General features: G+C 40.8%; 1 protein-coding gene across 1 annotated transcript in view; it reads left to right on the top strand.

The window, feature by feature from the left end:
* MMS22L (MMS22 like, DNA repair protein) overlaps nt 1–12,347 on the top strand; it is a 111,131-nt gene that overhangs the window by 30,463 nt on the left and 68,321 nt on the right. The window contains exons 11-14 of the mRNA XM_048494087.1: nt 724–786; nt 8,602–8,721; nt 9,290–9,516; nt 10,531–11,040. Coding sequence (XP_048350044.1) covers nt 724–786; nt 8,602–8,721; nt 9,290–9,516; nt 10,531–11,040 — 920 coding nt within the window. The remainder of the gene's footprint in view (nt 1–723; nt 787–8,601; nt 8,722–9,289; nt 9,517–10,530; nt 11,041–12,347) is intronic.

Below are 12,347 nucleotides of genomic sequence, written 5' to 3' on the forward strand. Positions count from 1 at the left end.
GGTTATCTAATATTTTTAAAAAAGCAAAATGTGTGGCTTCAAACTTGTTGGGTACTGTACTCTGGGAAAATGCTTTTGTTTCTCATAAAGATTAAACTAATGGGACTTCTGTTAGATGTCATGGGTTTATGGCTAGAACACTTGTTTGATGTTTTCACATGTTCTGTTTGCTCCTGCTACCTCATTCCTCCCTTTAGCACACAGAGGTTGCTTGAAAACTTTCTGATTTGATCAAGCTTCAGCTTGTCATCAAAGTGAGATTTAACAAGGTTGAAATCCTTGCTTAGGGAGGGAAACACCCATTTGCAGAGGCATCTGCATTTTTTGACATTAGGGGAGTTTTATCAAATTCAAGTGTTCAATGAAGGCCTGTTCTCAGGAGACTGGAAGCAACAACAAGCTGTGACTGTTTGTGGTGACTGAAGGTTCTGTTTAAAGTTTTTTGTTTGATTTATAGACTGCCCTTCCCTGTCGGTGGGCTCAGGGCAGCTCACAGCAGCCAAATATACAGTATACAATAAGCACCCATAGAATAAAACAGGAACTTGTTGACATACAGCCTGAGTTTTGCATGTGACATAACTGAAACTGAAGTAAGATTGTTTTTAATACCAAGTTTAAGGATTAGTCTCTCACATTTGCAGTTGTCATACAGAGTTCCTCTAGCATTATTCGTGTAATTAATTGTATATTTATACTACTCAAAACTATTTTTCCATTCAGAAACCAGTAGAATCCAACTGGCCTTTTGTGGAAGATCTGCTGAAACAGTCCATCAACAGTCAAGTAAGTATGTCAGGAATAACCTGTGGGCCTGATTTGGTGGCTAATATGCAAAATGTTTAGGATATTTTGTCACCCAGTTGGTGTTTGAAACTTTGTTCTTTTAAAGGTGTAAGTAACCTTGATGATCTCTCTGAACTGGGATGCTAGGTAACTTCCTCCTTGTTAGCCATCCTGGTCTTAAATGATTGTGTTTTGAAGGTAAATTGTCAGATAAAGTGAGGAGGTGGAGGAGAAATAATTGTCCTGGCCATGTTACTTGGCCACTCTGGCAAGATACATTGTGAATAAAAACAGGATGCTTAGAAAATGAAAGCTGAATGTGGAATCTGAGGGTATCAGGTTGAGAAAACGTGATAGGGGAGATAGTCTATTGCATTGAAAATTCAGCTATATCCTCATCACAGCAGGAAGGTGACTTGCCTTGCTGAGCAATTTGTCTTACAGGCTTGAATCAAACTCTTACTGATAAGGTTGTAGCTTCTGAGCACTCATTTCATACCTTATCATTTTTCTTTCTACAGGACTGTTAATGCAGTATTTTGAGGCCCAGAGGTCAGAAATGACCTCCTTTTAAAAGAGCTTTTAAATATGCTGTAGTTATTAGCATGTTCTCTGTAAATTTGTTCTTAGGTTGCATGGTACAAATTGTAATTTATGTAATGTCAGCTATTTCAAAAGTAATTTCTTTAATTTGTTTGTGTAACAGAGAATGGCCATCTACATATCCAAGCACCAGGATGACCTAAACAGTGATTTTCCTTTTCAGTTAATTCATTAAAATTGTAACTTTTCTGTTTGATATTTGATGAACTACGATGAACTCTCCTGCATCCGATCAGTGGCCCACTAGGTCTAGTATCTAGTTCTGACAGTGGACTCTGGATGCCCTAAAAAGCTGATAAAAGGAGTATAGAGGCCAAAGCCTGCCTCACCCACTGACCCCAAGAAGTGGCATTCTGGAAAATATTGTCCTGACATAGCAGTCTCATTCATGATATCTGTCGTTGGACCATGGATCTGTCTAATTGCCATTAAGGCTGGTAACCATCAACACATTCGATGGCAGTGAGATGCACAAATTAATTGTTTCTGGGGTGAAGAAGTATTTTTTTCCTATCCTGAATCGGTCCCTCCTCACTTTCGAGAGGTGCCCCAAAACTGTAGGAAGGAAAGGGAGAAATGTTTTATCAGTTTTCTCTGCACTATACATTTTATTTTATTCTATTTTTTAATCTGCATTATTTATAGTCCACCTTTCTTACTAGTTCTCAAGGTGGATTTCACAGGGTGAGTCAATACTATCAATAAGATGGGACATTCAGTGAGCAGTGAAATGTGTATTTCAGAACCAGCCAAAAGTCTAAAAAACAGAACTGAAGCAAAGCTTAAGTGTTAATATGACACGTTAAATGATGCAAAATTACATAATAGCATCAAAGCTATATCAAACTATATACAATAGTATACACCACAGTCTCTAATAGTTTATCCAAGTGCCTTTGTGTGGCATCTGGTACAGTGCTACCCTATTGCCTCTGTAGAAAACTCTTGGATACGTCAGTCTTGCTTAAAGCCTTCCTGAGCTCCCCAGGCAAGCCATTCCACAATGTGGAGCCCACAGTGGAGAAAGTACATGTGCAGGCAGTGCCCTTCAAGACTTTTGCCTTTCAAACCAACACTTTTATCTGCAAAAAACTTGCAATAGCCTCACAACTAATCACCAAAACCCTAGTATTTTAGAATCCCTCTGAGAGGGATGTAAGAGACTGAAACTACCCTAAATAATTGTGCTGGGCAAGAGCTACCCTGTATCTCTGAAAATAAGACCTACACCGAAAATAAGACCTAGCATGATTTTTTTTTTTTTTTGGAGGATGCTTGAAATATAAACCCCTACTCCAAAAATAAGCCCTAGTTACAGATTCCCCAACACAGCTGATCTGGTCATGTGGGGAATTCAAAATCATGGGGAAAAAAATAAGACATCCCCTGAAAATAAGCCCTAATGCATCTTTGGGAGCAAAAATTAACATAAGAACCTGTCTTATTTTCGGGAAACCACAGTAGCAGATGCAATAATTGCATAATATTGTTGCATAATATTGTTTTTAGTGATCTTCATTGCCATCTCGTGGGATTTAATAAACATCCTATATGACCTTGTAGTTTTGTTACAAGTATACTTCCAAAGCCACTTCAATTGCGAATCTCCCGTTTCATCCTCCATAGCTTTGCAGTATACCGTGGGACTAGTTTGGACCAGGGGCAAAGAGGTCGTCAGGGAGCAATCACTTATGCAAGGAGAGGCTGGAACACTTAGACAGGCATAGTCTGACCACAGCACTCTTATTACTGGGCAGACCATGGAGGAGGACCTCTTCTTTCAAAGTATGTGCTCCTATTCAGCCCACCAATCTCGCAGGATGGCCTAGCAGTGCAGTACCAGGACAGTGCAGCAGTACAGTGGTCATTCTCTGCATTGGCTCAGCATTACCCATGAGGACAGTAAAATTTTCCTGGACTTGCTCTTGCCAACATTAGCCTTGCTAAATAGTCTGCCTTAAGAGATAATCTCTTCCTGAAGGGATTAAGGAAGAGACAATACCCCAACTTGAGAAAGCTATTTCCCATCTCCAGCTCTGGTCTACATGCTTCTGTGAAACAAAGAACATGCTAGTGTAACCTCATCAAGAAGTTCCTGTCAGAAATACTAACAATATTTTCCTCTGACTAATCTCTCAAGACCACTTTCATTTGCATTTAGCATTGTCTAGAAGCTGTGATTAGTTCAGCTTCCCTCCCATCTACGGGCACTTCCCAGTTTAGAACATTAAGCAAAGTACCCAGCTAATGATTGTAATTATCCAAACACTTACATTGAGTACCTAGTACTCAAGTTAGTGCCCCTCTCTTTTCTCCCACTCCCCAGAAGACAGAGGCGGAGGAAGGGGGAACTGTGCCCAGGAAGTTTGACTTCTGCTGTCAGTCTGCCGCCGCCCCAGAATGCCTTGCCATGCTCCCTCCATGCCTTGGCCACGCCCCCTCCACTGCTCCGCTGGGGGCGTCGTGCCCCATCCGGCCCCGTTAGTGCTATGCCACTACCAGAAGGCAGCAATCTCCGTTGTCCTGGGAGGTCAGGGTCACTAACATAACCTGAGGGCCCATTTCTAGCCTCCTTTCTGAGCACTCAGTGTTCAGTATTCTTCTGGGTATTTCTGTGTAGTTGATACTGTCCCCAATGCGTTTTCTTTCTTCTTGTACCACTGCTGGCCACTGAACTCTGCTTGGCCTTCCCTGAACAAAAATCCTAATATTTTCCAAACCTAAAAGGGCCAAGTTTGCAGATGATACCAAATTATGTAGGGTGGTGAGAACCACAAAGGATTGCGAAGAGCTCCAAGCGGACCTTGATAAATTAGGTGAGTGGGCTCAGAAATGGCAAATGCAGTTCAATGTAGCAAAATGTAAAGTGATGCACATAGGGGCAAAAAATCCAAACTTCACATACACGCTACAGGGGTCAGTGCTATCAGTCACAGACCAGGAAAGGGATTTAGGCGTCTTAGTTGATAGTTCCATGGGAATGTCAACTCAATGCATGGCAGCTGTGAAAAAGGCAAACTCTATGCTGGGGATCATTAGAAAAGGAATTGAGAATAAAACTGCAAAGATTGTCATGCCCTTATATAAAGCAGTGGTGCAACCGCACTTGGAGTACTGTGTCCAGTTCTGGTCACCGCATCTCAAAAAGGATATTGAGGAGATAGAAAAAGTGCAGAGAAGGGCAACGAGGATGATTGAGGGACTGGAGCACCTTCCCTATGAGGAGAGGCTGCAGCGTTTGGGACTCTTTAGTTTGGAGAGGAGGCCGCGGAGGGGGGATATGATTGAAGTCTACAAAATTATGCATGGGGTAGAAAATGTTGACAGAGAGAAATTTTTCTCTCTTTCTCACAATACTAGAACCAGGGGCATTCATTGAAAATGCTGGGGAAGAATTAGGACTAATAAAAGGAAACACTTCTTCACGCTTAACGCAGATTGGTGTTTGGAATATGCTGCCACAGGAGGTGGTGATGGCCACTAACCTGGATAGCTTTAAAAGGGGCTTGGACAGATTTATGGAGGAGAAGTCGATTTATGGCTACCAATCTTGATCCTCCTTGATCTGAGATTGCAAATGCCTTAACAGACCAGGTGATCGGGAGCAACAGCCGCAGAAGGCCTTTGTGTTCACATCCTACATGTGAGCTCCCAAAGGCACCTGGTGGGCCACTGCGAGTAGCAGAGAGCTGGACTAGATGGACTTTGGTCTGATCCAGCTGGCTTGTTCTTATGTTCTTATGTCAGACCCCAACATTTTCAGTAACACTCTGTCAAAAGAGATCAGATCAATATCAATCCCCATGTCAAAGATCAAATCCAGTGTGGGGTCCTGACACAACGTGGGAGAGTCCCAGTATTGCCATGGAAGACACTAGGTCCATAGTCTGTGTGGGGCGCGGATACATTGGCATGGACGTTGAAATTCCCCAGCACTAGCCTGGGGAACTCCAAGGTCCAACCTGACACCAACAACAACAGTTTGTCAGGGAATCAGCTAGTGTGCTAAGCAGCCAGTACACCAGAGACATCACCAAACTCTCCTCAGATTTCTGCACTAGACCCACACAATCAATACCAGGTATTTTTGGAATGGGGAGTCTCCTGAAGGAGAAAAACTCTGAATGGGGATCACTATCCCCACTGTCTGTGACCGATAAAGTACTGAAAATCCTGGAGGGGGGGAAAGTTCTTTCAATGCAGCCATATCAACTTCCCTCAGGTTTACTTCATGTCCTCAAAACAGTCTTGCTGCATAGCGGTCTTATTATTAATGGACAACTACATCAGTGACAGAGAGGGATTTAAATTCCAACACTATCCTATTTAAAGCCCAACCACTATCCTATCTCAGGATGGGATAAAGGTTGGAAGGAGTTGAAGCATGGCCAAATCGTTATTATCAGAGCCAAAACCAAAAACTGCCAGTCTCTCCAACTAACTCATTCACCAGATCTCTCTACTGCCTCCACACAGAACCTTAGGTCCTCTGAATAATCCTTATTAGATTAGTTCATGAAGAATCCCATTCAGTACCCCAAAATCATTGGGGCAGCCCAAAGGCACTTTCACGCATGCAGAATAATTAACTTTCACAATTGTTTGCAAGTGGATTTTCCTATTCCACACAGTAAAATCCAACTGCAAAGTGGATTGAAAGTGTGTTATTCTGCACGTGCGAAAGTGCCCAAAGACATCGGATGACACCAAAAGTCTGATGGAATCCTCTGAGGCAGCTCTGAGTCAGTAGAGGCTGGCAGGGTTGGGTTGATTCAGAAACACTAGCTGACTATAGTTCAATAACTCAGTGTGACTCCGTGCTATGATAGATAGAAGGTAAGAATCGCCAAAATGCAAAAAGGGATTCTCCAAGCCTTCCCCATCCCTTCTTAGCAAGAAGATCACATCGGCTGCTCACCCTGGTGTATAGCCTTATACTATGGGTTCTCAACCTTGATGAGTTTCATTCAGCATGATGGGAGTGAAGGCAAAGGCTGTAATCTGTTGAACTCCTTGACTGTGTTCCTGTAGCTTCTCTGCTGCATGTGAAGGATCTGAGCAGTTTGAGGCTCAACGTTTTGCATTCTGAATAGATGAACAGCCGCTGCTCACTGATCCTTGCTGTTTCTTGATCATCTAGTTCTGTAAGTTTACTGTTCCAATGAGGTTGAGCCCAATTCATCTCTAAGTGATGGTCTTAATCCTTCATAAAACCTTACTAAATGCTGCTAAAAACTATCTGGACAGGAGCCCATGATCAAAGCTCCCACCATGGCACCATCATGGCTATTACTCTAAGAAAAATGTGAAATAGAGTTCAGGTGTTGTGTACCATATTTATTACTTCTTCAAATGTTATAAAATGTTGCTAAATTGGAATGAAAAGTAAAGATCTTGTAAATGGCTGGTGGTTTTTATGATTTTATAATTGTACAATTGGCATTTTCGTTGATTAAATTTTCGTGTATTTGCAGTTGCGACTTGTGTTTCTTTGTAGAGTGGGATTAAATGTAAAAATGGACAAAAAACAAGAATACTTGCTGGAATTCTTACAAAGCAATTTTGTTGCTACAGCAGGTGGCCATAAAGTATAAATAGTATGTTTACATAGAGCTATCATTTTGATTATATCTGTTGTCCCCCTACTGAGGTAAATTAAAAGCTGACCTCCCTGTGAGTTCTGACTATTTGAAACAGTGTAGGAGTCCATTTAGGCAGAGAAGCAGGGATGGTAAATAGTGACAAAAATGTTTTATCACCTGTTCCATTCCAATGTCAGAAGACACTTAAAGTCTTAGTGGGTTTCTGTTTCGTTGGCAGGTTCTGACACAGATCTGCTGCCACTACTGCCTTATAAACCAAAATAAGCTTTGACAATATATGAATTATTTTGGAAGTAATTATTGGCTTGGCATATGATATCACATATTTGCCAAGCCAAACTATCCAGTGACTTTCTCCTACCCTGCCTAGTTAATAGGTAGCACATACAGGTGGATTTTTCTGAACAGCTTAATACTGATTTGTCCATTCATTCCCAGAAGGAAAATTTGGCCTTCTTTCTTACAGCTAAAATAATCTAAAACATTGTGGTCCATACTTTCTTAAAAATAAACAATTGTGGGGGTTACCAGTAAAACCCTGCAAAATGAAGTCATCAGGTTAATGTGTTGTTTTTAGTTTGAAATTGAATCACTTATTTCTAAGTGGGATAAATGATCTATATGGAGAAAGAAATGAGGAAGCTTTCTGCAGAGACTCTGTTGCATTATAATGTAACACCAAGAAGTGGAACCATGACAGAGTCATAAAAGTAGAGAGGTTAGAGGGTTCAGTTTTCTGTAGCCCTTGTTGAGCTCTGTAGGACAAAGTAAATGGACTGTGACTGAAACACAGTTGAGAAGGATCAAAGTTGGCCTTTGTCTCAGACACTTAAATCATCAAGGGTGTGTTTAAACTCATCTAGTGGCATTTCAAACTGGCTGACCTTAGCTTTGTGGAGAAGCAAAACCCACCTACCAACACCACAATGTGTTCTCCTAAAGGTCTGAACAGTGTATAGCACCTCCTGCTCCTTTTTCCACAAACACTACTCCTTTCATAAAAATGGGTTTTTTGCTAATATAATGTGCAGTACTTTTCACATGCCAGTGACAGAACAGAATCTTTATAAGGCAAGTGGTATATACCCATCCTCCCATTCACAGTGGGCAAAATGTTTGATGTGTGGGCTATTTTCCATTGTCTTCAGAGGATGAGTGAATAAGTTAGTGGAAATGACTTTTACTGTGCCCCTACCCCTCATAAAACCCACTGCTGAGGGCTTAAAAGGACCTCTAGAACAGTATGCAGTGCAATGCCACACAGGGAGGTGTGCTGGCCTATGTAAGATTCAGTCTGGTGTTCTGCTTATTGTGGAACTATGCTCTGAATTACCTTTCAAGGTCCATATCAGTTTTGTGGTTGTAGGATTCTAACTTCTGGAAATGTAGCTGGAGTTTTAGTTGATAATAATGCCAATACTTGTCAGATTTTATTTTCCAGATCACTGCTCATATTAATGGATTGGTTTGCTTCATAACCAGAAATAACATTTATGCAATGTTCTTAGAATCTGAAAGTCTTGTATTTGATTGTGGTCAAGATAGTTTTTATTAAATAAAATCTTGCTATGAGAAAATATAACATTATTTAAATGTCTTTGCTTTGTAGACTGGAATATTAGAAGAACAGTTACGAATGCATCTTCAGTGCTGTTTGACTTTAAGCCATGTTTGGGATGCAAACCTCCCTACTGTCACCATACTCTGGGAATATTACAGCAAGAATCTGGTTAGTAAATATACCTACCTGCTAGAGCTATAAGTAAGCATCTGTGACCTTGAGGAAGTTACTTATAGTCCAGTTCATTTTGATTAGCAATAGAATTGTCTGTAGCCTTGTAAAAATGCCTCAGATTGATTTATTCATACATTCAGTTTATATTCTCCTTCACCCAGGAGGTTGTGAGTGACTTCAAAATTATTATTTTTTATATAATTACAAGACAAAGAGTGGAGGGATAGCATTTCTTGCTTGGTGAAGGGATTCCAACTGTCAGGTAACGTCTTCTGACCGGTGTCCTTTTTCTTTGCCTCAGCAGCTACATAATTTAGTTCCATTTGACCTCAAACAGTGACAGCCCCACCTCACCCTGTGCCTTCTTCCTTCATTAAGAGGGTGAAGACCTCAGGGGAGAATGTTAAAGAAGAAGGAGACTTTCTATTACCAAAGCCCTCACCCCTAAGTATATGAACAGGATAAAGATTATAGAGTTATTTCAGTCTTAATCTGAATCGTTGCCTTTTATGTTGATTAGGAAGGAGGCACCATTTGTGATTCTGCGTTATTTTTCTTTCAGAACAGTCCTTTTACAATTCCTTGGTGTGGTCTCAAAGGTCTTGCAAATATTAATAAAACATCCAGGTCTATGTATGAGTTGGTAAAGAGCTGCTGCAATGACATTCATTCTCCTGATGTATATCTGTCTAGCAACAGTTACCAAATTTTCCTTTCCATTTTGGAACAAATAATGAATAAAGCAGTGAAGACCAATGGTGTTCACCCGTGGAAGCAAATCAAAGGAAGGTACAGTGGCTTTTACCTCCCCCTTTTTTTACCATATTGATATTTTTCTGCAATGATTGTATGTGCTTTGATTGCCCTATTTATTTTGAGTCTGCAGTATGTTTTGTTTTTAAGTATCTATCTTTATGACTTCAAAAATATTTAAAGTATACGTGAAATTATGAATCTGTTAATATTATCAGGTGTTTATGTAATGTATTTTCTACCGTTCAGTTATTGAATTTTAACTGTCAATTACTGTAAAACATTTACGCCATCTTATCTTGAGCATGTAGTTCATCTTCGTGGTCTTCTGTGCAATCCCACGTGGGACTGTGTGTGTGCAGGCCTGACATGGAAAAGAGTATTAAGCTTTTCTTCAGGCATGTATTTTTTGTGGCAGGCCTGCATAAATGCAGTCCCACATGGGCCTGAACAGAAGACCACTCAATGAACAACAGTTACAGGGAAGTGCAATATTGTTTTTCCCCACTCTGTCTTCTGGGAGGGATTTCTTTACTGGGAGGGATTTCTTTTACTATTTATTTTACTGCCTAGCCCTAGCACTTGCACGCTGTGACACTCTGATAATATTATAATGGGAGGTTTGGCAACAACCCATGGTAGGGTCTGGTAGTGCCTCATTTACAATATACTCCTGGTGTATGAACTATTTATGCTTACAGTACTAGAAGCCTGTGCATATTTTCAAATGATGCTTTTCACTGCATGGAGTCTGCAGTTCAGATAAGTGTAGTCAGTTGAAATATGGCAGAAACATCTCTGTAGTTCAGGTTGTGCAAACTTGTTTTAAGATCTGAAGATTTCTGGTATCAGTCTGGCTTTGGCTGGTAGATAAGGTCATATGTACAGTTCGCCTCCAGTAGGAAGGAGTTCAATGAGTCATTATTGACAAAGTTGCGGTGGGATATAGGTTAGCGGAGAATGATCGTAACAAGAAATATAGGTTAGCAAAGCAAGTTCGTAACAAGAAATGCAGTTAAGATATTTTTTTTCCTTTTTGTTACAATGTAGAATTTATTCCAAGTTTCACCAGAAAAGAATGCGAGAATTGACAGAGTTGGGGCTGCAAAATTTTTTCCATCTTTTCCTTGTGCTGGCAGCCATGGCAGAAACAGAAGATGTTGCCAGCCGCGTGATGGAACTTTTGAATTTTCTTAGTCCAGCTTCCACAAGCCCTTCTCAGAGAGCTCTAATCTGGAAAGGGTACTTTGCCTTCATCTTAACATATGTTGAGAAGAACATGGACATTACTGTGCTGGCTGAGCACCTCTCAAGTGCTTTCCGTGAAAAGGCAAAGGAATTCTTAGTAGCAAAAAATGACAATGTGCAGAAACAGAACCTCTGGATGTTGCTTTCCACTTACGTTGATGGCGTCCAAGAAGTATTTGAGACCAGCCACCTGTTACATCTTTCTGAAGAGAAGCTGCTGAATGATGGCTTCAGTATGTTGCTGCCAGGCTGCCGAGGAGCGGAACTCGCAGCAGTCTTAAATTGCTTGCAGGATATTCTGTCTCTGTTGAGGTAAGCACTTATACGTACAGTCACATGGTTTAAGAGCTTTGCAACTAGTGATGTATAAACATGCTGTCTTTTGTTTTTGTACCGTATCCTTCAGTTTATCCATTTTGGTTGCCTGTGTTCTTATGCTCTTGTTTTTCCTTATAACGTACAAATGTACAAAATGTACAAAGTTGTACAATCCTTGCATACCTCTTGGTGGGTCAACTCTAGCATAAAAGGTGGTAGGATCCAACCCACAGTTTGTAAGTTTTTTAGATGATAAGCATGTACTTTAGCAGTTTATTTGCACTGCTGAAGATAAGCTTTGACTGAGATCTCTGAAGTTCATACACATTTATTGTGAACTGAATGTTCAGTCCCTACTGTAAGCTATATACAGCCTTGAACCTTTTGTAACTGTCCATCCATGTCTTGCAGGAGTCTCCTGTTTCTCCTGTGTGACAAGATTTATAGCACTTGGTAGGCTACCATGCATAGCTAATAGACTGAGCCCAGATTATGGTTTACAAATTGTTCACCAGAAGATTACATCAGATTGTGTATGTGCTGATTTACACAAATGTGTTCATTGCTTGAGGAACAACTTGTTTAGCAAGTTATGCATATGAGAGCCAATCAGGTGCCAAAAGCACAGAGTTTTATAGCATTTTGGACAAGGCTTTTAGAAGTCAGGTTATAAATTAATTAATTAACCAAATTAAATTGTACATGAATGTATGTCAGTGTTCTAAAATTGTCTCTACTTATTATGTTTATAGATATTGTCTATTGCATGCTCTACTCCTGTGGTAAATTGATGGAAGCCACAGGCAAAATTCTGTTGAAAGTTTTGGTGTCATTTCCATTCTCATTATGGAAGGAGGGTATTCTGTATTTCTGGGTTGTCTTGGCCCATCAGAGAACAGACACACACCTTGAGAGGAGGAACTCTCACCTCACAAATGAAAGCAAGTGTGCCTTCTGCATTACTTACTATTGATGATGCAAGCAAGCAATATGGTGAAAAGACCGTCATTGTACTGTTGACCATTTAGAGCCTGCATGCTTCCATGGCTGTTGATGCAGTTTGAGCATCAGTTTGACCCTCATCAATTTAGACACTTACTGCCCAATCCAGGGACAGCGGGTGAAATGCAATCTGGAAGTGGCACAGGCCTGTGCTGATGCATTTGCCCAGCTCACTAGACTAGATGGCAATACTCCATTGGGGAAGGCAAACATGGCAGTGGGCAAGTGCTGCAAAGCATTGTGGCACCTGATCTGGAAGAGGCTGGCTGCCCCAGAGCCTGCAGGCATAACTGTAAGTG

Source organism: Sphaerodactylus townsendi, linkage group LG01 (genome assembly GCF_021028975.2).
Source record: "Sphaerodactylus townsendi isolate TG3544 linkage group LG01, MPM_Stown_v2.3, whole genome shotgun sequence".
In the NCBI taxonomy this organism is placed as follows: domain Eukaryota; kingdom Metazoa; phylum Chordata; class Lepidosauria; order Squamata; family Sphaerodactylidae; genus Sphaerodactylus; species Sphaerodactylus townsendi.